General features: G+C 43.4%; 1 protein-coding gene across 2 annotated transcripts in view; it reads left to right on the forward strand.

The window, feature by feature from the left end:
• Positions 1–16,302, forward strand: part of RAD54B (RAD54 homolog B) — a 118,296-nt gene extending 101,994 nt beyond the window's left edge. Inside the window, exons 10-15 of one of the 2 annotated variants that reach the window (XM_054019352.1) lie at positions 2,494–2,784; positions 7,452–7,627; positions 9,278–9,539; positions 11,039–11,105; positions 11,347–11,562; positions 15,058–16,302. In XM_054019352.1, the coding sequence (XP_053875327.1) occupies positions 2,494–2,784; positions 7,452–7,627; positions 9,278–9,539; positions 11,039–11,105; positions 11,347–11,562; positions 15,058–15,278 (1,233 nt within the window). In that variant the 3' untranslated portion in view covers positions 15,279–16,302. The remainder of the gene's footprint in view (positions 1–2,493; positions 2,785–7,451; positions 7,628–9,277; positions 9,540–11,038; positions 11,106–11,346; positions 11,563–15,057) is intronic. The other variant, XM_054019354.1, reaches the window with a different exon arrangement.
• The last annotated feature ends 6,951 nt before the right edge of the window (positions 16,303–23,253 follow it).

Raw genomic sequence — 23,253 nt, forward strand, 5'->3', positions numbered from 1 at the left:
TTCAACAACCCCCGGGGATCACTTATCTCTGCCCCTACAGCACCCCAGGAAGCAGGGATAAGGGATCCTCAGAAGGCTGCAGGGAAGTTTTGGGACTGGTTCCCATTCACTGCCCTCAGTGCATGCAGCCGAGGTATCCCTGCACATGCAGGGAGGGTAAGAGGGGCCAAGATAGCAGATTGGGGACCAAGCACCACCCTGCAGGGAGGGGGAGTGCCTGAGGTCCCAGTTCAGCACAGTCAGGGGAAGGATGACTTGCAACATCCCTGCAGCCAGGAGCCATCTCCCACCTGTCAGCTTTGCTCCCTGCTCTGGGCGAGCTCCATGTAGCAGAGCGGAGGAGCCAGAGTAAGAAGGGGAAGTATGTTCAGCCAGGCAGTAATGGTACTTCTGGCTGCTGTATTGGCTGCCTGCAGTGCTGCTCCTCTCCCTCCAGGAACTCTGGGATACATCAGAGGACTTCTGGGCTCTGAATCAAGCCGGGGCCACATGCACACAGGAAAGCAGTAGGACTCGGACCCTAGGTCCCAGCTTAACACAAGCTCAAACCCTCCAGCCCAGGAACCCTGTGTCTGAACCCTAGGTTATCAAATTGCAGTGTGGATGCAAGGGGGGTTTGACTCAAGCTTGGGTTCAGACCCGGGCTTAAATTGCTGTGTTGACATACCCTGTGTAGCTCAAAAGCTTGTTTCTCTCACCAATGGAACCTGGTCCAGTAAAAGATACTACCTCACCTACCTTGTCTCTTTAATATCCTGGGACTGACATGGCTACAACACCACTTTTTTGTGTGTGTCAGACTCTATGACCCCAATTCAGTGTTTTCCAGCCTGGATCATAGGACCGAGGGGGTACCAAACTACAATGCCCTCCCCACCCAACTAATTTGGTCTAGGGCAGCTGTGGTAACACAGACTTCTCAGCCTCCTATTTGAAATTAGAGTTAAATGCTGTTATTCAATCAACTGGATTGGAATTATTTAACTTTGTAAGGTTTATATAATGTTGAGTTTTTAGAACGCCTGTTTTATTGAATAATTAGTTTGTGGATTATTGATTAGATAATGATCTTAGATGGTAGGAACAATGAATCTAAACAATTGGTTATCATTCACTCCAATTAATTGAAGGGCTCCACATATAATCTTGTTCTACCACTGTCCAAATGGCTACAACATTTCTTTCCTTCTAGGTACTGCATAAATTTGTCCTGGCAAACCCCACAAAAATGGTCACTTTCATGCCATCTTCCATCTCCTCAGCCTGTTCACCTGCCATTGTAGCAGTCTGGCAGGAAGGGGACTGTGTGATTGGCTGGAGAAGGGGAGAGGGCATATAGTGACATGAGGGGAAGAAGGGGGATGTAGCACTTGGAGGGATTGAATGGAGATATAATTCTTCACTTCTGCAGTTCTGAGGAGCTTCTCATGGCAGTTGTCTTCCTCTGCTACTTTGTGAAGGAGTGGAGCTTCTGGCACGGTTTGGGAGTTTGGTCTACACTACAGACCTATATCAGTGTAACTATGTTGCTCAGCAGTGTGAAAAATCCACACCCTGGAGCAACGTAGTTATACCAACATAACCCCCCATGTAGACAGCGCTATGTTGGTGGGAGAACTTCTCCCACCAACATAGCTACCGCCTCTCATGGAGATGTATTAATTCTCTCCTGTCAGTGTGGAGCATTTTCATTAAAGTTCTACAGTGGTTTATTTGGTAGTTTGTTCCAGTTGGTGTAAATGCGCCTATGCAGCATTTTAAGTGTGGATATGCTCTGAGATGGCCGTCATTTCCTTTACTCTCTCTAAGGGCATGTCTTCACTAGTAACATTAAAGCGCTGCTGCAGCAGCGCTTTAGCGTGGCTGTCTAGTCACGGCACCAGCACTGAGAGAGAGCTCTCCCAGCGCTATGAAAAAACCATCTTCACCAGGGGAATAGCTACCAGCACTGGGAGTGTGGCTCACAGCGCTGGTGCACTGTCTACAGTGGCACTTTACAGCGGTGAAACTTTCAGCGCTCAGGGGTGTGTTTTTTTTTACACCCCTGAGCGAGAAAGTTACAGTGCTGTAAAGTGCCACTGTAGACAAGCCCTGAGACACTGTTTCAACTCCTGCCACTGTCTGCCCATTCCACATTTTAGGAGCTGTACAAATTGCGATATGATGCCATTCATATATCACGTCAGCACGGTTCTGTAGAATTCAGTGCAGCTTTGCTGCATAAATCAGGAACCTTGCTACATAATTTGAGTCTATAGTGACTCATAGTGCATTAGCTCTTGCCTAGGTTAAGAGTTTAAAAACCCCTATGACAAACCAAATACATTGATATTAATTGAGAAGGAACTAATCATTAAAACCCTGTGTCAGAAAGTGGTATCATACATATAAACTGTGTTCACTACTACCTGATTAAGAATCATATAGCAAAGAATTGTGATATAACTGAACATGCTTGTGAAGTCATATCTAAACCTCTGTTTGTTATATTAGGAAGAAAAGGAGTTAGGAAAGAAAAGAGCAGCAGAACTCACTCGCCTAACTGGACTGTTTATTCTTAGAAGAACACAAGAGATCATAAACGAATTTCTCCCACCGAAAAAGGAGAGCATACTTTTCTGCCGACCAACAGCCTTGCAGCTTGAACTCTATAGAAAACTGCTTAGTTCTCGAGTCATTAGATCCTGCCTACAAGGAGTACTAGAAAACAGTCCTCATCTGATATGTATAGGAGCTTTGAAAAAACTCTGCAACCATCCCTGTCTTCTGTTTAAAGCCATAAAGGTATTTACTATATATATCAACACAAATAATTAGACAATCCTACACAATAAAAGTAATTAAAATGAGTTACTGTTAAAAACTGTATCAGTGAAGTTCCACAAATGCCCTCCCAAAATTATATGCTTTAGAGCTTTCAAAAAACCTAAACATTAGGAAGTCAGTTCTGTCAGTTTCATTAGGGTGGTGATATCAAGTACTTCCAGCATTTCTGCTGTAATTTGATCATCTTCCACCACTTTGTTACTTTTCAGCTTTTTGACTGCAGTTTGTACTTCTGACATTCCTTGAACTGATGTTATTGTCAAGTTGATCAGGTTAACGTGCTTAATCAAAATCTGGTACTAGGGGAGGTTGGGTCTATGGAGGACATATTTTAAATGCTCTGCCCATCTGTTTTTCTGTTCTACCTCAATTGTAAGCATTTTTCTATCTTTGCTTTTTACTGGCCCGTGTCCTGTTTTGAAATTTCCACACAGTGTTTTAGTCACTTGGAAAACAGCTCTGTGGTTTCCTTTCATAGCAGCAGCTTCAGTGTCAACTTCAATACATCTCCACATCTTTCTTTGCATTGCTTTTCACTGCTTTGCTTTCTTATACTTCTCTGTCTTTTCCAGTTGTTTGTTTGATCTTAGCCTTCAGGACTTTCACTTTCAGTACTTTCCATATGCCACATCCAGTTCTTGCTCTGTCTGTGTTGATTTCCATCTGCTGCAGCTTGAATCACATTGTCTCTGAACACTGCCTATTTTTCTTCAGGTCCAGTCAGTGTCCCATCTTCCTCTGCCATTGGTGATGCCTCAAATCTGTTCCTTAGTTCAAGTTAGAATTCCTTGCCGAAAAAAGGCTGGATTCAGGCCCAAGAGATCTAGTGTAGATCAGATATTCATACTAAGGACCATCACAGAAGAATGTACAATGGCATGCTCCCCTCTTCATCAATTTAATTGATTTTTCAAAAGGCATTTGTTTGCTTTGTACCACAATGGAGGAGGTGGTAAGAGCCCTGGTACAAGCCACAGCACCCCAGCAGGAGGTCACCCGGGTTCAGGCATTAGCACAACTGGAGTCTATGTGGCTACAGCAGGAAACCAATCAATTATTGATGGGCCAGGCGACCCAAGATTGTGCCCTCTTGTGAGAGGTTGTGAACCAGCTAAAGATCCTCACCACCCAGGCCTGGGGGTCCGACAAGATGCGAACCCTGAAGGCCACTAGTTGTCTGCCAAAGATGACATCGGAAGATGACATAGAGGCATTTCATTCGAGAGGACTGCTCAGCGTGAGGTGTGGCCCCAGGAGCAGTGGGCCAGCATTCTCGCCACATTTTTGTGTGGAGAGGACCCGAAGGCCTACTTTGACTTGCCTGCCATGGATGCCACTGACTATACTGGCTTAAGGCAGAGATCCTAGCACGATTAGGGGTGACGGCAGCAGTACGGGCCCAGAGGTTCAATGAGTGGAAATACCAGGGGAACAAACCCCTGAAGTCCCAGCTATTCGACCTAATACACCTCGCATGGAAGTGGTTACAGCCCAAGGCGTCCAGCCCAGAGGAGATTTTGGAGACCCTGATCATGGACCATTACATGCGAGGACTGCCACCAGATCTTCGCAAATGGATAGGCCAGAACGAGCCGTCCACCTATGACGAGATGATCATGCTGGTAGAAAGATGCATAACAGCCAGGGAATTGACCCAACTACCCAAGGAAGGCCCCTTTTGAAGCAAGCACTCAACCCCAACCCTGGAAGGTTGGGCAGCCAAACACCTGGGGAGTCCTAGGTGGAAGAAGGGGGTAGGGGTGAAAACCAGTGGGGACCCCAGAAGGAAGTGATTGGCCTGAGTGGGGGGAACCTTGAGACTAAACCCCCTAACCTCCATGATAGGGGAATGATTAAAAGCAATTATAGATGCTGTCAAGTGGAAGCCAACTGGTGTGAGAGAAAAACGGCACCCAATAGAAACTTTATGAAGAACTCTTTGCAGGAAGGGCATAATAATAGATCTCAATGCCATAGTGAAAATGAAAGCAGCAGCAAATGACAGAGAGGAATAGAAGAGACTAGTTTCCACCCTGTTCACCAGCATTGATATGGGAAGGATGTACTGCTACTAAAGGATAATAGCATAATAAGTAATAGCCAACATGGATTTGTCAAGAACATATCATACCAAATCAACCTAATTTCCTTCTTTGATAGGGTTACTGGCCTAGTGGATGAGGGCAAGCAGGAGGTATACCTTGGATTTAGTAAGGCTTTTGACACCATCCTACATTACATTCTCATAAGCAAACTAGGGAAATGTGTTCTATATTAAATTGGATGTAAAACTGGTTGAAAGACCGTACTCAAAGAGCAGTTATCAACGATTCACTGTCAAAGTGGGAGGATGTATATAAGGGGTGCTACAGAGCTCTGTCCTGGGTCTGATACGTTTCAACATTTTCAATAATGACTTGAATAATGGAGTGGAGAATATGCTTATAAAATTTGCAGATGACACCTCCAAATACTTTGGAGAACTGAAAATGACCTTTGATAAATTGGAGAAATAGTCTGAAATCAACCAGATGAAATTGAATAAAGAAAAGTACAAAGTACTATACTTAGGAAAAATCAATTATACAACTACAAAATGGGGAATAACTGGGTAGATGATAGAATGGCTGAAAAGGATCTGGGGGGTTATAGTGGATCACAAATTGAATACGAGTTGACAATGTGATGCAGTTGCAAAAAAGGCTAATATAATTCTGGGATGTATTAACAGGAGTCTTGTAAGTAAGACATTGGAAGTAATTTTCCTGCTCTATTCAGTACTAGTGAGGCCTTAGCTAGACTACTGTATCCAGTTCTGGACTCCACACATTAAGAAAAATGTGGATAAATTGGAGAGCAATAAACATTTTAGAAAACCTGACCTATAAGAGAAGGTTAAAAATACTGGGCATGTTTAGTCTTGAGAAAAGTAGACTGAGAGGGAACCTGATAGTCTTCAAAGGCTGTTCTAGAGGATGGTGTTCAATTGTTCTCTGTGTGCACTGAAGTTATGACAAGAAGTAATGGGCTTAATCTGCAGCAAGGGAGATTTAGGTTAGATATTAGGAAAACCTTTCTAACTATAAGCATAGTTAAGCACTGGAATAGCTTCCAAGGGAGGTTGTAGAATCCCTGTCGTTGGTTTCTGAAAACAGATTAGACAAACACCTGCCAGGGATGGTATAGGGTATACTTGGTCCTGCCTCAGCACAGAGGGCTGGACTAGCTGAGCTCTGGAGGTAACTTTCAGCCCTACATTTCTATGATTCCCTCAGTATTCTTACTAAAATGTCAGCTGCAAAAGGCATAATTAGATTGACATTAAAATTAATATCCATAGCCTTTAGAGCAGCAGGACCCAAACCTTTTAAGGTCATGCCCCCCTTACCCCATCTATGCCCCCCACTGGGGCTGGGAGTGGGGCCGTGGCTCGGGGGAAGGGGGGATGGGAGTGGGGCCATGGCTCGGGGGAAGGGGGGATGGGAACTGAGGGAAGGGGGCCAAGAGGGTGGATTTGCGGCCAGAAACGGGGCTGTGGCCCGGGGCTGAGGTTGGGGATGGGGGCGGGGGTGGAGCTGCAGCCAGATTGCGGTAGGGGGCAAGGCTGGGAGTGGAGCCAGCCAGGCCGAGGCTGGGCCCAGGCACGGGGCTGAGAGCTGGGGATGACCAGAGCAGAGATGGGGGTGGAGAAGGGGCTGGGTGGTGGCCTCTCCCTACCCCCCAGGCCCCGCCATGTCCCCGAGGACCCGCCATGTCCCCCAGGACATTCCTCTACACCCCTCGGGGGGGTACGCCCCGCAGTTTGGGGACCTCTGCTTTGGAGTCAACATCTAATTGAGATGTAGATGTGTAAACCTATTGCAAGAGCTATTGTTTCAGTCTCTGTCTGTGACTCAAAGAGAGAATACTGTGTTCAATAAATTTGCTTCACCACTGTAAATGCTAGAAACTTTTTAACATGAAAGCTTAACTTCTGTAGAAATTGGTAGGATGGAGAGAGAGAGATAAACACAAGTTGGTTTTATTGCTGTTATTTTTATTACACTGATATAGCTATTGTTAGACTGCAGCTAAGTGATTTTACCATTTTTCCTCTACCCCTTCATTCTGGCTGCATTATCCCTTTGATAGCTGCTCTTCATCCTCTCAGTTCAGTAATTTAATCTCTGGTTGGGAAGAGAACAGTTTTCTCAAAAATAAATGCCCATAGAGCTCTGTAATAAGCTGGCACAGAATGAAGCAGGAGCAAACAAAGCATTACTTTACCTCTCATATGTTTCTGATGTCTTGTAACTACTTTTAAATCAGAGAAGCAGGAGTGAGCAATACTGTTTTCTTCCCCATCCTCTATCCAGTTGTAGATGAGACATTAGTGTATAGGGTATAGAATCAAGTTGAATTTTATTATAATAATGGTTTGTAAAAATTGCAGTAGAGCCAATGATGAGAGGTTATCAGCCAGATGACTTGTTTGTTCATTAAAATCTGTGTGCTCGTTCTTGGTCTTGTCTTTCTTTAATGCTTTCTGTAATCATAATGAAAATATTGACAAAGCTTTTTTTTTTTAAGTACCTTTTCAAAAAGTCATGCGGTTACCACAGATGAATCTTTTCTTTTTTTAATAGGAAAAAGAATGTAATCCAACTTGTGATGAATCTGAGGAATCCCATCTTTATGAAGGTTTAAGAGATATTTTCCCACAAGATTATACCTCCACCACTTTCACTGAAACTGACTCAGGAAAATTACAGGTCCTGGCAAAGCTGTTGGCAGCGATCAGTGAACTCAGCCCTTCTGAAAGGTGAGAGAGAAAGAAAGGAAGGAGAGACATATTAGGTACTTTTGAATTTAGATGATCCCTTTGATTATCCCACTTTCTGTTTTCACACAAACATTATGCCAAAATATTTACCCTGAGGGATCTGTCACTCCGCACAGCTACCAAGCATACTTATTCATACGTACATGTATTCAACTCTATAGCTTTGCCTCTTGTTAAAATTATTAACATAGGAATTACAGCTGGTGGACACTTGTCCAAGTTTCTGTTTCTGTTATTTCTGGACAGATATCTAGTTTTTCTTTTTCATGCTGAGTTCTACCAACTAAGCAGATGTCTCACACTGAAACTACTGTTCTGTGACATACTGCCTGTTACGTGCATAGACTTTCCAGCACTTTGTATCTCTTGGGGCAATCATTTAATGTGCTCAGTATTTTAAACTGTTCAATAAAATATTTTTAATTACTAGACTGTGAGCTCTCTCCTGTATAGTCATGTTTATGACTAGCTGTCATTCAGGGTTTTCCTTTTACTCCATTTTAGGAGAATTAGCTGTCTATAAGTTCCTTTTCAAAAGAGAATGTCAGGAAGAAGCACTCCCCAGTGTGTCAGTATAAAGGGAGCTGCTGTCTCCTCCTACTGTTAATTTACAGCAGAGGTTTTCAAACTGTGGGGCACGTCCCCCTAGGGGGGCACAAAGGAACATTCAGTGGGGCGAGCAGTGATACCAGGCAGCTTGGGCATCAGCCCCATGCAGCGGGGCTTGGGGAGAAAGCACCACCTCCACCCCCTGTTTTCAAATTTTTGGAGCTGAGCCCCCACTTTGTTATAATTTTTGGTTGCGCGTCCCCTCCCCCCCCACCCACTCTAACCCTGACAGGCTGGGTGGCCCGCTGAGGTGAGGTGAGTCAGGGAATGGAGGTGGCTTTCCCTCCCTTAGCCCCACCATGGGCGGCTGGCCCAAGCCATCTGGCCTCCCCGCCTGCCCCCCTGAATGTTCTTCTATGCTGCTCTAGTGGGGCGTGCTCCACAGTTTGAAAACCTTTAAAAGCTGTTGCTAAATGGAAGGCAGATGTAGTTAGAAGTAAGTGGGATATCAATAGCTCAAAAGACCAGGAGACCAAGTTTACCAAAAATCTGTAATATTTACAAAGTCGTTTGCCCTCCTTTTTCCCTCATCCCATTTTGCCAAACCCCAGCTTGGGGAGGAGGAATTTTCTTCAGATAAATGACCCCCAGTTAGCCCATCTGTAATTCCACTCCCGCTCAGAAATCTCTCAAATTGTGCAGTGATGTCACAGTAGCTTTTTTCTTTAAGTGGAGCCACATACAGGCGCATATAGTTCCTCTTGCAAGACCTAGTTTGTGTAAGTAGAAATTTTATAATCCTATCTCTGTGCTTGGTCCTGTTTGTACATTAAGCAAAATCCTGTTGAAAAAATAACATTAATAATTTATTTGAATGCTTCACAGTAGGTCTGATGTCTTTATTTGCAATGCCAAATACTTAATTTTTAAAGAGAGGTGAGTAAAATCAGGCTGATGTGCAATTTTTGTCCGAGTTGTCATTTGATTTCATCAGTTGTCTACAATAAATAAATATAATGCTTTATTAGATTTAACTAGTAATGCACAACATAACAAGTTCTTTGTTTCTCTGATTGACAGAATTGTGTTGGTATCTAATTATACACAGACATTGAATATTTTGCAAGAGATGTGCAAACATTATGGATATTCTTATACAAGACTTGATGGACACACTCCTGTCTCCCAGAGGCAACAGATTGTGGATAGTTTTAATAATAAATTCCGTTCAGCATTTATCTTTTTGCTGAGTTCGAAGGCTGGCGGTGTAGGTCTGAACCTTGTTGGAGCATCTCATTTAATTCTGTATGATATTGACTGGAATCCAGCCACAGATATTCAGGTTTGATACAGTTGTGTGTATTGGGGATGGGATGTAGACCAAATGGGATTTTAATTGATGAGGAGATAGATTCTAAAATGTCAGACCTTAAACCTCTGGTCCATATTGAATATTGCTCAGCCTGCAACTAGACAAGTGTAATTATGTGGGGAAAGGAGGAAAAATTTGTCTGGCAGATTGTTTAAATTAGCTTTGTCTCCATATCAGAAACACATCTGAAGGATTCCCATGCAACTTTGTTATCCATATCGATCAGCTGTTGGATCTCTTTTTGTATTGTGACATTCAGCCAGGAGATGCTTGTCTCTAGTTTGAATATTCAGGGTAAAATTAAATTAGAACAGCTGATTGGGACAAACAAGGAGCATAAAGTTTAGGGGAATAAATCTCTGGTCTCCCTGGAGGGGTTTCTCATATGGCCCAGTCTTCTATTGACTTTGATTTTTCTAGTAGAATGGCCATCATCTCTCTCTTATGTTTCCCAAAAGAAAATGAAATTAAAACTACTGATCATTATGTGTTGTGTGTGCTGATGAACAGGGAGCTCAGCTACATCTGAGCTAAGGGGAGAGGTCCCGAGTAGCATGAAGAAAGGGACAAAATCAAATGGCAGTAGATGTTACAAGAAAAAAATAGTTACTGCTATTCTTGTAATGATTGCAGTAGCTCTATAGGTATTATTTTATCTGGCATAAGAGTGCTTGGATAAAACTGTTTTTTAACAAATGTTAAATGTCTTTAAAAAAAAATGTCTTACAATTTCAATACATCGCCTCAGATTGTACCATAATGCTAATTGCTATCACCTGAGTGGAACTCAAAGGCTTTGCTCTTGTTCCTGATCTTCATCAGCACCATCATGTGGTCACTTGTCGTATTGCTTGAAACACAGTCTAGTAAAATCAGCCACAAATATTACAGCTTGCTAACTACTGAAACTTGTGCTGAATATGTACTTGTAACCCTTAAATTGTTGCCAAAAATTCGCTTAAGTGGACACTGTCAAGTAATTTTTTAAGATTTAAAGGTTTTCTGCAAAAGCTGATTTTTCTAAACCCAACTGAAATGGACATGTTTTCACTGGTTTTATAAATATTGAAAAAAGGATTTGGGGGGGAGAGGAGGAACTTAAATATTCCTGTGCAGTGTTAGAAACCTAAATCCAACACAGTCATGCTAATACCTGAAAACCACAAGTGAAACTAGGGCTAGCAGAAATGAAATGGACTAATCTAATTTCATGTGGTAATCTAAGCAAGGTGAGAGGCAGAGAGTAAATGGTAGAAGCAAATTAGATTTTAAAAATATTTCAGATTTAATAACCTAAGATTTAATAGTAATACAGATAAAGACAATCTTTTGGAAAAATTTATGTTGACAGTGTCCCTTTAAGGAGCTAACAAGTGCTAAGAACTTGATTAGCTAAAACGTTTATTCTTTTCTAATGTTCTTTGTGTAATGAGATTTCAAATAACATCTTTCCTTTTTATCTTCTTTAGGCAATGGCCAGGGTGTGGAGAGATGGTCAGAAACACACTGTGCATATTTACAGACTGCTAACTACAGGTCAGAAATATTATACATGTAAATGCTACTCTAACATAGGCTGGAGGGAGGCAAATCTTGGCAAGTATCAGAAGAGGGTGGGGCACTTTTGGAAATCTCATAAACATATGTCTTTGCTTTGTTCTGATTATTCTTTTAGTAACTGAAGGTAATATTCCAACATTTCAAATTATGCAATTATCAAGCAAATGGAATCTACCTTTAGAAATACTGGTTTAAAATTAATCTTATGTATCTGAAGTGTTTTTCAATGCAGGCTCAATAGAAGAAAAGATCTATCAGAGACAGATCAGCAAGCAAGGCCTTTCTGGGGCAGTCGTAGACCTTTCCAAGACATCTGAACACATCCGTTTTTCCATTGAGGAACTTAAAAATCTCTTTATACTACATGAAGATTCCAGCTGTGTTACCCATGACCTACTTGAGTGCAACTGTATGGAAAAGAAAGACCATCAAAGTGAGCTTTCTGTTCTTTATCTCTTTGGCACTTGCAGGGTTGGTACATCCATTTCCAGGGACACCCACTACAAGAGGATTAAAGTAATGAAATTCTTTATTGGATCTTCATGATATTGCCTTATGCCTGATTTTTTTTTCAGATCCACAGGACCCTTTCATCAGCTGATGATGAGAAAAGATTCATTCCTTGAACTAATGACCTCTACTTTTAACAGCCTCTTAAATCCTTAAACCAATCAAGGCAAATTGGACTAGTGACAATGGTTATAATCAGGCAAGATTATTTATGAAACTCAGAGAAAGAAAGTATCAAAAGCAAGAATGATTAGATGATACAAACCAGGGACTAGATTATCAGTTGGTGTAAATCACTGTAGCACTATTCATTTGACTGGGACTGTACCAGCTTACATCAGTTGAGGATCTGGCCAAAGGTGTAATAGTGCCCAAAATACAGACAACCATTTGTGGCAAGGTTACTATCTAAAATTGGAAAAGAGTGATTAGAACAGTCAGCAGAAGGGTGCAAAAACAGACCCCTAGCTTCTGCTTGCCCTATGCCAAAGATATAAGTAGTACCACCTCCACTAGTGTTCCTAATACCTCCCTTTCCACTCTTTCTGTGTGGTGTGTTGTTTAATACTTTTTTGCATATAGTTGATTTAAATTAGGGATAGGATTTTTTGTTTTCATATATTTTTTTTAAATGTCTTAATCTTGTTTTCATTAAGGTAGCTCTCCATCAGGTCTAACCTTTATGACAGACCTAGCATCTAAGAAACAGGGCATCTGTTGCCTCAATAAGTTCCCTTCTTCTGATGGGCATGAGATGCTCATCTATAATAGCGCTACTAGTGTGACAATGGTGCAAATGCTGATCTCTTCTAAATAGACACTCTCTGCTATCATAGTAATGAGACCCAAAGAAATATCTACAACATTTTAAAATTGCATTTTAACAGCACTAAGTAAAAATGCAGTTGGTAAGAATTATTCTTCTAAAATCCTCCTAAGCCTGCCATCTGAGTGCATGTCTTCTTACCAGCAGATGCAGACAGGAAATTAAGCAATAAAAAAAGGGGTTGATCCTGTTTGGTTGTTTACATGTTTCCAGCAGATAGACTAGAGTTTTGCTCATTTCATCTCTCCTCCCTTCTCACCTAAAGTCTGGCAGGATTTGTATAGTTAAGGTAGGGTGCTTTTATAGTGAAGAGTTTTTTGTTTTTCACTTTACTTTTGGTTAAAGCACTCTGACAAGCAATCCACTGATTTCATTGTCTTTGTGTTCTTTTCATGGCTGAAAAGCTGGAGCTTCAGTTCTTGGGGGGGAATGGAGCTCATGTGAGCTGGTAAAATATACCTAGTGGATCCAGCTCTATGTTTTCTATGGGCACGCGCGCAGGGCCTGTTTTTTGCCTAGTATCCTGATAGTGACTTGATCAAGAGCTGCAGTTACAGTAGTATATTAGACCTTCCCAGAGGGAAAAAATTTGCGCACACACCCTGATTTTGTCCAAGAAGTTATGGAGATGTCAGAGAGTGCAAGTTGTTTGCATTATGCATCTTATGTAGAGTTCTGCCAGTTTTTTCCCATCCCAAGGGTAAGCATATAAGCAGCCACACACTTAGATAGAATAAGATGCAAGAGCCAAAAAATACAGTTACAGAAATACTAAAGGTGGATGCTGGGCTGAGGCTACTGGGATGGGTGGGTGCAGGGGTTCATGAACCATGGGGTGTGTGTCAGGCTGGTGGGAACAGGTGCCTGGGAGAGGATGAGGAGGAGCAGGCTGGTTGGGGAGGATGCCTGGAAGAGGAGGGGCAGGATCGTGGGCGGTGCCTGGAGGGAAAGAGGAGGGGCAGGCTGGTGGTGGGAGGATAGGATTGCTAGGTGTCCGGTTTTTGACCAGAACGCCCAGTTAAAAAAGAAACCCTGGCAGCTCCAGTCAGCACCACCGACCAGGCCATTAAAAGTCCAGTTGGCGGTGCAGGGGGCTAAGGCAGGCTCCCAGAAGCAGCGGTATGTCCCCCCTCTGGCTCCTACACATAGGGGCAGCCAGGGGGCTCTGCACACTTCCCCCGCCCCAAGCACTGGCTCTGCAGCTCCCACTGACTGGGAACTGCGGCAAATGGGAGCTCAGGGGGCAACGCCCGTGGACGGGGCAGTGTTTAGAGCCGCATCTCCGCATAGGAGCCAGAGGGGGGACATGCCGCTGCTTCCAGGAGCTGCTTGAGGTAAGCACCACCTGGAAGCTGCACCCCCTGACCTCCTCCCATGCCCTGACCACCTGCCCCTGCCCTGATCCCCATCCCGCTCTTCTGCACCCCAAGCCCCTCAGCCCCACTCCCGAACCCACACCCCCAGCTGGACCCCCCCCCCCCTGCCCCGCCCCAGCCCTGATCCTCCTCCCGCCCTCAAAACCCCTCAGTCCCAGCTTGGAGCACCCTCCTACATCCAAACCCCCTCATCCCCAGAGCCTGCACCCACAGCCAGAGCCCTCACCCCCCCTCCTGCCCACCCCAAGCCCTCACCCCACCCCAGCCTTGATCCCCCTCTCACCCTCCAAACCCCTTGGCCCCAGCCCAGAGCACCTTCCTACACCCCAAATCCTTCATCCCCAGCCCCACCCCAGAGCCTGCACCCACAGCCGGAGGCCCCCCCTCCCACCAGCCCCCTGCCTCAGCCTGGTGAAAATGAGTGAGTGAGTGAGGGTTGGGGGAGCAAGCATTTGGGAGGGGGGATGTTGTGAGCGGGGGTGGGGCCTCCAAGAAGGGGGGCCTCAGAGGATGGGCGGGGCAGGCTGGTTAGAGGAGGAGGGGCAGGCTGGTTGGGGGGAGGTGCCTGGGAATTGAAGAGGACGGGAATGTTGCCTGCTTGCTACTTCCTCTACATCACAGAATTGTGGGAGATGCTGAGCTGCAGAATGGAAAATTTCTTAGCAGTAATTTTCTTCCTGCTAGCAGTATCTCCCACAATTCTTCCTACCTTGTATGGCTTTATTAGCCAAAGAACATTTAATTTCTATATCTACAGTTTGTGGGCCAAGTAGCCCACTGTACATAGTTCACTGGTTGGCATTCAGGTTATTGTTACTCCTATTCTAAGATATTTTCCACAGCTCTGGAATGACTCCTGGCAGGAAGCCAGAAAGGGGGGTAGTACCAGCACAGGCTGCAACACTGAACCACTTCCAGAACTGCGGAGAAGAGGGGAATAGCCCATGTGTCACAGAATTGCAGGAGATGCTGCTAGCAGAAAGGAAATTATCAGATAAGAAACTTTCCATTACATCTCCTTGTACAAGGACTTATACTCTGGGCTGGCAGAGGGGGATTTTTGAGAAACAAAATTAACAAGTAATTTACCCTTTTTTGTGTGTGGCTTTTATTGTTATAGAAGGTTTCACTTGCTGTTCTGGAAAATAGAATACTGATCCAGACTGAGAACTTTCTTGGTAGTTCTCAATCTCTGTTTCACTTTATCACTTTTCAGATCCTTCTTCAGAAAAGCTCCCCGTGTATAGAGGTTGCCAGCTGGGACAACATCATGAGAAGGCTGATTCAAAGAAACCTCTTTCTATGTCACAGCTGATGCAATGGAAACACTTTTCAGGGCAGCACCAGACGCTTGCTGATCCCTTCCTTGAAAGAATAAAGAATAATATTTCTTTTATTTTCCAAAATGTAACCAATCCAGCTACTCCCACCCCATAAAACTCAATTATTTTTTCCATGTACATAATGTGCCTTGTACTGGCTGGTGCCAGTCTTCTAAGAAAAATAAAGTATGCAGTAGCCTTTATGTTACTGCCAAAACTCAGTTTAGGCCTTGTGTTTTTACGAGGAGGTTTCTGTGTAAACGTACAACTGTTGATGTTTTTTGTAAAGTTAGAGAAATGCCATCAGATTAAAAGTACCTTATTAGTAAATAGTTATAACTGAAAGAATTTTAAAAATTGAATTTGCTTTTCAACATATCTGCTGGTTTGGTATAATAATTAGTAGTGGTTAAACTATTTTACACAACCTCGCAGTTAGACCTAAACTACCTGACAGTTTTCTTTCAATGATAATGATAAATTGTCATCTCTGTATTATTAGTAATATAGCAGCTGGATGTTAGAAGGCACGTTAAGCTATAGTATAAATGTGATGTTTACAAGTCTCTGACTGGATTTGTCTCTGCACCTGTAAAGATAATGGGTCTGATTCACCACTACTTTACTCCAGCTTTACTCCAATATAACTCGTGGTTTCAGTGGAGTTACCCCATCATAAAACTAGAATAGCATAGTGGTCAATCAGGCCCAGATTCTGAGACCACAACTTAATTGTGCTTGACCATCTTTTATGAGAAACAGCAGTGCACAGTGCATTTAATTGAGGAAATTAACATTCTGTGGTCCCCAGGTATACTCAATGCAGGTGCATGTTATTTCTATCTAAATACATATGGCGAGCATATTTTTCTGACTCTCAAAGCATTTCATACAATGTAATTGCATGTATAATATTAGGATAATAATTTGTTTCTTTATGTGATCAGGCATAAGAATCTGAAATAACAATTGTAGCTTTAAAAGTACCTTGTGTGGTATCTCAGCTATGCAATTCCTCTCTGAGTAGAATATTTTATTCACAAATGTGAAAAATGGAATCTTATGAACAAAAATGTGGCATTATTTCCAGGAATACTAGAAGTTTCTAGAAAGTGAAATCACTTTTAATAAAATTAAAATTGTAATTTGGAATTCATTGGTATTTATTTATTTGTATTGTGGTAGTGCTGAGGGGCCATAATCATTGATCAGGACCTCAGTGTGTTAGGTGCTGTAGAAAGACAGAACAGTTGGTAACTGTGTTTGGTATCTGGAGTGTCCACTATAAAGCGCAACCTGCAGGAAATAACTGTAATTGATTTGTCCTCTGTTTTAGTTGTTCACAACATTTAGGGCTCCCGTTGTCCTGGTTCCCACTGACTCACCGTGAATCTATGTGAGGGTTTTTGGTGCACCTGTCATGGTATCTAAGTGCAGAGAATTAATGACAAGAACCAAGAAAGCACTGAACTTTCTAAATGCAATGGTTGTGGGTAGTCTAAGTAGGAGAGGGAAGTGAGAGATTGAGGGGGGCACTAAAATGTAAACACTTTAAAAGACAAGTTGTGTTGGTGTGTCAGTCTGTGTCCTCCATTGAGGATCAGAATGAAATAAGCTGGTGCAAATTATTTTTGGTCAAAACCTTTTATTCTTCTGCATGATCAGTTTATTTTAGTTAATACACACCCAGATTCTCAGTTACGGTCTAGGCCATTACTGGCTAGAATTCCAGCTCAGCTCTATTCCAGCTGAGAGTTCCCTTGATGGGGGTGGGAGCTCTCATCTGGCATAATGCAGGAGAGCTGGTTTCTGGACCTACCAGTTTGTGTTCTGGTGTGTGAGCACGTAGAGGGGACTCCTCCTTTACACCAGTGCTCAGCTGGCATACAGTGTCTTGGGCCAAGATCCTCAAAGATATTTAGGCTGGAAGTTAGGAACCTAAATAACTTTGAGGATCTGTGCCTTAGACCCCATACTCCACTACCATAGATTAAAACAGCCACTGTGCTGCTCTGTCACAGCAGGGCAAAGTGTGCCACAGAATCAGCAACACATTACAGGCTCTATGCCACACCTACGCTAGACAAACAGGGCTTGGATGCAGATGAGAATCTACCCTATTATTCCTGCTACAGTACATATTGCTAGAGAGACTCAAATGCACCATGTTTTGGATTGGGGATTACCCTGATTTTAGGGGGAAACATGTTTGTTTTATTACAAAAATTGTTTCAATCTCCATTAACCTCAGCTCTAAGTGCTTGGTTTCCCCGATTCCAGCTTTACTCACCCTGGTTCACATCTTCTTTAATTCAGGTGATGGCAGTGTTGACTCACACACATACACATGAAGTACCTCATTATTGATTCATAAATTGACCAAATAAAAATTTGATATGCTTCTATTCGGTTAATACAGCTGCTGGTGGAGCAGACAAACACAGGAGGTTCTAAAATGCCAAATTCGAACAATCTTTGCCAGTTGCCCAGGGTTATCATCAGGAATTTGCAAAGTGAGATTTCAGCCTTTGCAGGCCAAATGCATGTGGAAGGAGAGTAGTTCATTCATGTGCTTTCTATGGAATGAAAATTTGATGTAAACTGTGTTTGTTTCTGTTCATATGCAGTTTAAATAACTGATATGTTGTGGCATGACAATCTGAGAGGCTGTACAAAGTAACAAGGGGAAAAAACTGCTCTACCTTAAAGAGGTTCTGTTACTGAGGGATAAATTTAATACAGTGATTAAAAAAAACAAAAACAACAGTTGTATGCTAGTATTGTCACCTTGGTATTGTCTGCAAACTTATGCATGTTTTCTTACCAGACAAGACTCTCCAAAGGCTGAAAGACAACCTCTTTTGCTAGGGTGACCTGATGGTGTCAGCAGCAGCTCATAGTACTGTTTCTCATTGCCGTCAAGATTCAATGCACAAATGATTGCACATAAGCCGTTAGGATTTAACCAGACTTCAAAAGCCTTCACGTGGCAGCATCCATAATTCAGATTTCAGGGTGAATTTGTAAAGTAAGAGCTGCACAACAACAAAAGACTGAAATAGGGATGTAGGCATTTGCCAAAGATTGTGGACAGAAGTTTTGGTGCTTTACATTAAACTTTAAACTGATCACTGACCCAAAGCATGGTGCACAGAATTATCCTCCAGGTAGAAATAAGGCTTGATCTCCAGTTTTCTACAGTAAACTCAGAGATACGCATATTGGGAAACTGGTTTGCTGAACAACCCAGCTGTAAATAAAATGTAATTTCTTTATAAACTTCATTGAAAGGAGGGCAATACCACATGATTTATAATCCAAGTGAGGCCACATCTTGTAAATCACAGCTGCAACCAGCACCCCATTGCAAATGCTCTACCTAAGATGGGACTCAATGCAGCAGATATAAGCAGGTACCAAGGTCCCAGTCCTCGGGTCTAGCCAGGTTGGGGAGGGGCAAAAGTGGCTGCGACTTGCTGTTGACCTCCCTTAATCTCCAGGGCGGGTGAAAGCTAATGCAGTCCTTGAAGTAATTTAGACCAGCCTCAGGGCTGCTCTAAAAAAAAAAAAAAAAGGCTGGTCATGGTTCAAAGGGGTGGTTATGCTGGTTGAGGCTTCCCATACTGCAGTGCTCTCCAAACATGTCCCTGTAGTGGGCAGGAAGGGAGCTGCCTTTACTCTATACCCACTTGGGAATCCAGCCCCTTTGTGTTGCCAGAGCAGGAACTAGGGTCTGGTGCTAAATCCTGAAAGTAAGAATCTGGTGGGAAATAATTCTCACTGAAGCATTGATACAGCAGACAAAGCAGTGGGGCCATGAATCTCTCTTGCAATAACAAGAATAATAATCTAAGGCCCAGTTAGGCCATAGTTCTACTAATCTCTCTGTTTAGCTGTCTGGAACCTTGGGCTTCCCTAAGAGGATTCCCTAGTGTTTTTTTGCCCTGGAAGGTTGCCTGGAAGCTGGGGGAATGCCCTACAGAGCTGTAGTTCCTAATTCAAGTAACAAGCAGATTTTCATAACTGGTTTTACTCCTGGGTTATGTCTGCTTCTCTTTCAAATGCATCTCTGTCTCTGGTGGGGCCCAAAAGGTATCCAAGCAGGGGTTTGCTGACTGCCAAAGGTTCCAGCCTGAACGGCAATTTACATACACAGGTATTTGGATTTGTCAACCATTTATCAATAGGTCACAGTTTATACCCTAATTTATTTCAGTCCTTCAGCTATGTTCAGGCACAGCAGTTCCTGCTGGCTGGCAGGGAGCAGGGGAAAGATATGCTTCCTCCTCCCAAATGGCAATTGCATTGACCCAGTCATCTGGGAGCTCTCAGAGAGACAGGCACTGTGCTCTTCCCAGAGAAATTAGCTTGTGGGGGTACTCTCAATCCACTTGTACCCCACACCAGCTGGCAGTGGCACATGAGCTCTAAATCACTCACTGGATTTCAATCTGTTGCTGGCAGGTTGGAGCCCAGCATTCAGCACAGTTGTACTGGTTCAATGTAGCCCTTGAGCAGCCTCTGCCCATGGGACTCGTGTGCAGATTCTGTTGCAAGAGACAGTGCATCCCTTGGACATGCAGTCAGCAATTGCTGCCAACAGTTGTCCCCCTGAACATGGATTTAATGCTAGTGGGAACGGGACAAAGCTACATTCCCCACAGCTGTAAAACTATCCTTGAAACTTAACTCCGCTAAGTAAATTGTAACACAGTTTTCATGTCTTGACTCTAAATTTGACCCAAATGCTCCCAGTACTGTGTACTGTAGAGGGGAGAAAATCCTTGGATCAAAGCCATAGTGGAGCCATGGGAGTGGGGAGGGGGAGAGGGAATGAAATGACTAGATGGATATTCCTCCTCGCGGGTTAGTCATCTGCATCTCCCCTTCCCACTCACTTCCCACAAAACTTCCTTAGGACACATGAGGCAATAAATCAATCCCCGATAGATCGATCTCTACCTGCCAATCCGGCGGATAGTGAAGACCTGCCCTCACGTCTTTTACCTGATTGCCAAGCCCAGCACATTGACCCTTCTATGGACTCTAGAATCTTGCCACTTAACTGTACAAAACAGAGTTCTCTGTCACTGGTCCAGACCTCGCTGAGCGTGCAGGGCTCTGGCACCACCACATCTCAGTCACACTTCCCGGATGCTGAAAACAGTCTTGTCATGGGCTGCACCATTTCTGCCCTGGTTAAGCAGACCCATTGCTCACAGGCATTGCCAGCAAAGGTTCAGTTTGCTAGCGTAGCTAAGGCATTTATCAGCACGTACATATATGTCTGTCATAGCTTTGTTTTGATTCTACAAGCAAGCAAGAACACTGTTAAAGTAGGCCGATAGCAGCTCTCCTGCCCCACAACATGCCTATTTGCCCCATACATCCACCCCCAGTCTCCCTGGAGCAAGGGGAATCAAGGGGGTTAAACAGCCATGAAAAAGAGAGGGAGGATGGGGAGAGTAGGATCAGTTGTGTCCCCCTCCCCCAGGCTCTGGGAGAAGGCTTCACCCTCCCTAGCTGGAGTCCCAATGTGACCAACCTCTTCAGGTCAGTCTGACAAGCATTCCCCTGTAGCCAAGTGCAGAGAGAAGCCGCTGCTCATCAGACACTTCAGGTGCAAATTTTCCACTCTGCCTGCCCCCTCTTCTAAATGGGAGGCAGAAGGAGTGGTGGGACTGGTGCCAGAAGATGACTTAAGGGTGGAGGCAGAGGGAGGAGACTCCCTAGTGCGGGGAGTGGGGTAATGTGCAGACAATGAAATCATGGCTGTCGGTTGCAGGGATTGAGTGAGGGCATCAACAGGGGTTTCCTGGCTTTTTCTAATGCCTTGGTGGTGGTATCTTTACTTGCGTTGGTTTTTAACAACTGTTTTGGGGAGGGCAAATATATAGTATATGTAGCCTTATAGCCTTCTTTAATATATAGTCAGTGTCAAAGTGTCAAAAGTGTGTGAACATTACTATAGAAGAAAGGGTGAAACCCAGGCTGTGCTGGTCTTTGGCTGTTTACCAGGAGTTAACACTGTACCGGCCTAATGACAAAAAGACAGTGTTTCACATGCTTTCCAGGAGAGTGTCAAAGCTGTATCCTTAGAGGTCCTCCTTGTATTTGCCACATTGAAATGATATTTAGTCATTCATTTGTTACACTGAGTAGCCCTTTGGGGAGAACTAAACAGATGATAGCAAACCAAGTACTTTTGCAACAGATGTTTCTTCACACTGTTCCCAGCTGCACTCTCCCCATCTGTACATGGTGTCCTTCCAACCCTTGCTGTCGTCTCACCTGATCTTGCTAAAATGTCTCTGCTGCATTAGAACAGTCGTAATAAACCATTTAGGTAAATAACGTTTCTTTCATACTCTTCTGAGCTCATGAAAATGAGATTGTGACTCCTGCATTCCTCGGTGATACAAAGTTACATTCACATGAGTCTTGCCTGAGAATGTTAGTCAGAGAAACAACCTCTGGTTGCTAAGCAATGTCACACACATTTTATTAATCAAAGTGATCGTGCCCTCTGTTTGCTGTCAGTGCCAATACTAAATGGGGAATTCCAAAGAGAAAACCCCACTGCTGCAATGGTGTCACCAGTTAGGCAGCCTTTGAAACTGGTGGTCTCTCTCTCTCTTTCTCTCTCAGACACGCACACACATTTTCAGCAAACTTAAATTTCAGCAAATATAAATTCTGGTAAGGAAAACAAATCTGAAATATAAGCTGTATAATAATTAACCGATTTTCTCTACACAAACTGTATGTCTATATCTGCATCATTAGGTGCTTTAGAAAATCAGGTTCTAGGCATCTCAAAAACACGGAAGGTAGGTAATCTATTTGTTTTGTTTTCTATCAAAATGTAGTTTAGATTCCATTCAAAAGTACAGTATGCCTGACAAGCCAATGCGCTGCTGTTGGGATGAAGCAATACATTGCACAAATCTGCAGGTGTGATAGGAGAGGGGCAAAGACAACACAACAAACACAGTTGCTGATTTTCAGGGAGGGTAATTGAGGACAGGAAACTGGGACGTTTAGGAGGTAAGACTTGATTGTCAGTGACAGGGTTAGTTGTCCACCCAAGGCTAGGGGCAAGAATGAGTCACGGAGCCATAAAATACTGTTCAATTTTACAGATTGTGGCAATCTTCCCTAGGTGCTCAGTTTTCTCAAATTCCCACCCATTTATGTTGGACTGGAGAACCCTAATCTAGAGATCTGCAAATCCATGGATATCTGCTTTATATTGCAGATATCTGCATCCACAGACCATTTTTGCAGATCGTGGATGGATGCAGAGCCAAATTTTATATCTAAAGCCCTGCAAATCTGATTATATCCACTTTTATGTGCAGATATCCACGGATCATTTATGTGGATCACGGATCAGATGCAAATACAAATTTTGTATCTGCATAGGGCTCTACCCTAATCTCCTCCTTGCTAAGTCCCAAAGTTCCCTTCTGCAACCTTTGAGAATGCAGGACTTTACCCCAGGTCTGACCCAGCAGCTTTATCAGTCACCAAATGGGCAGGGGCTAAACCACATACACCTTACAAGAAAAAGCTAAGTGAGCCTTCCATATACAGCTATATATTCCCAGAAGTTGTAGAATGAGGGTACAATGCAATGAACCCCTAAATAGGAGAAATCCAGCTCAGCCAATGAACAAATAGTCCCAAGTGCCCCTCCAAAATTGCTGGGCGTAGTTAACCATTTTGGAAAATGCCGACAACGAATATTTCAGTTAAAAAGAAAAAGGTAAGCTTAGGAAACTTGGGAAATCCAAGTTAAGGTTTCAATTACAACAAACACACACCAGCCACTGGAGAGGGTCAAATAAGGTCCCCCAAACAAACGTAATGACTTCATGTCGCTAGGGCACCCAAATAACCTCAACTCTGACCCTATGTTGCTATCCTCAGCATACCCAGAAATGTAGAGAGACACTTTTCTTATAAGAACACACAGATTCAATTACTTCATTTACCTCATCCCTGAAAGGCCCCAAATGACCTAACACCAAACTACCTGAGACACTGCCTCTTTCTCTGAGCCAGACTGACATTGTTAGCCTCAGTGG

This window comes from Malaclemys terrapin, chromosome 2 (genome assembly GCF_027887155.1).
Source record: "Malaclemys terrapin pileata isolate rMalTer1 chromosome 2, rMalTer1.hap1, whole genome shotgun sequence".
NCBI classification, from domain to species: Eukaryota; Metazoa; Chordata; order Testudines; family Emydidae; genus Malaclemys; species Malaclemys terrapin.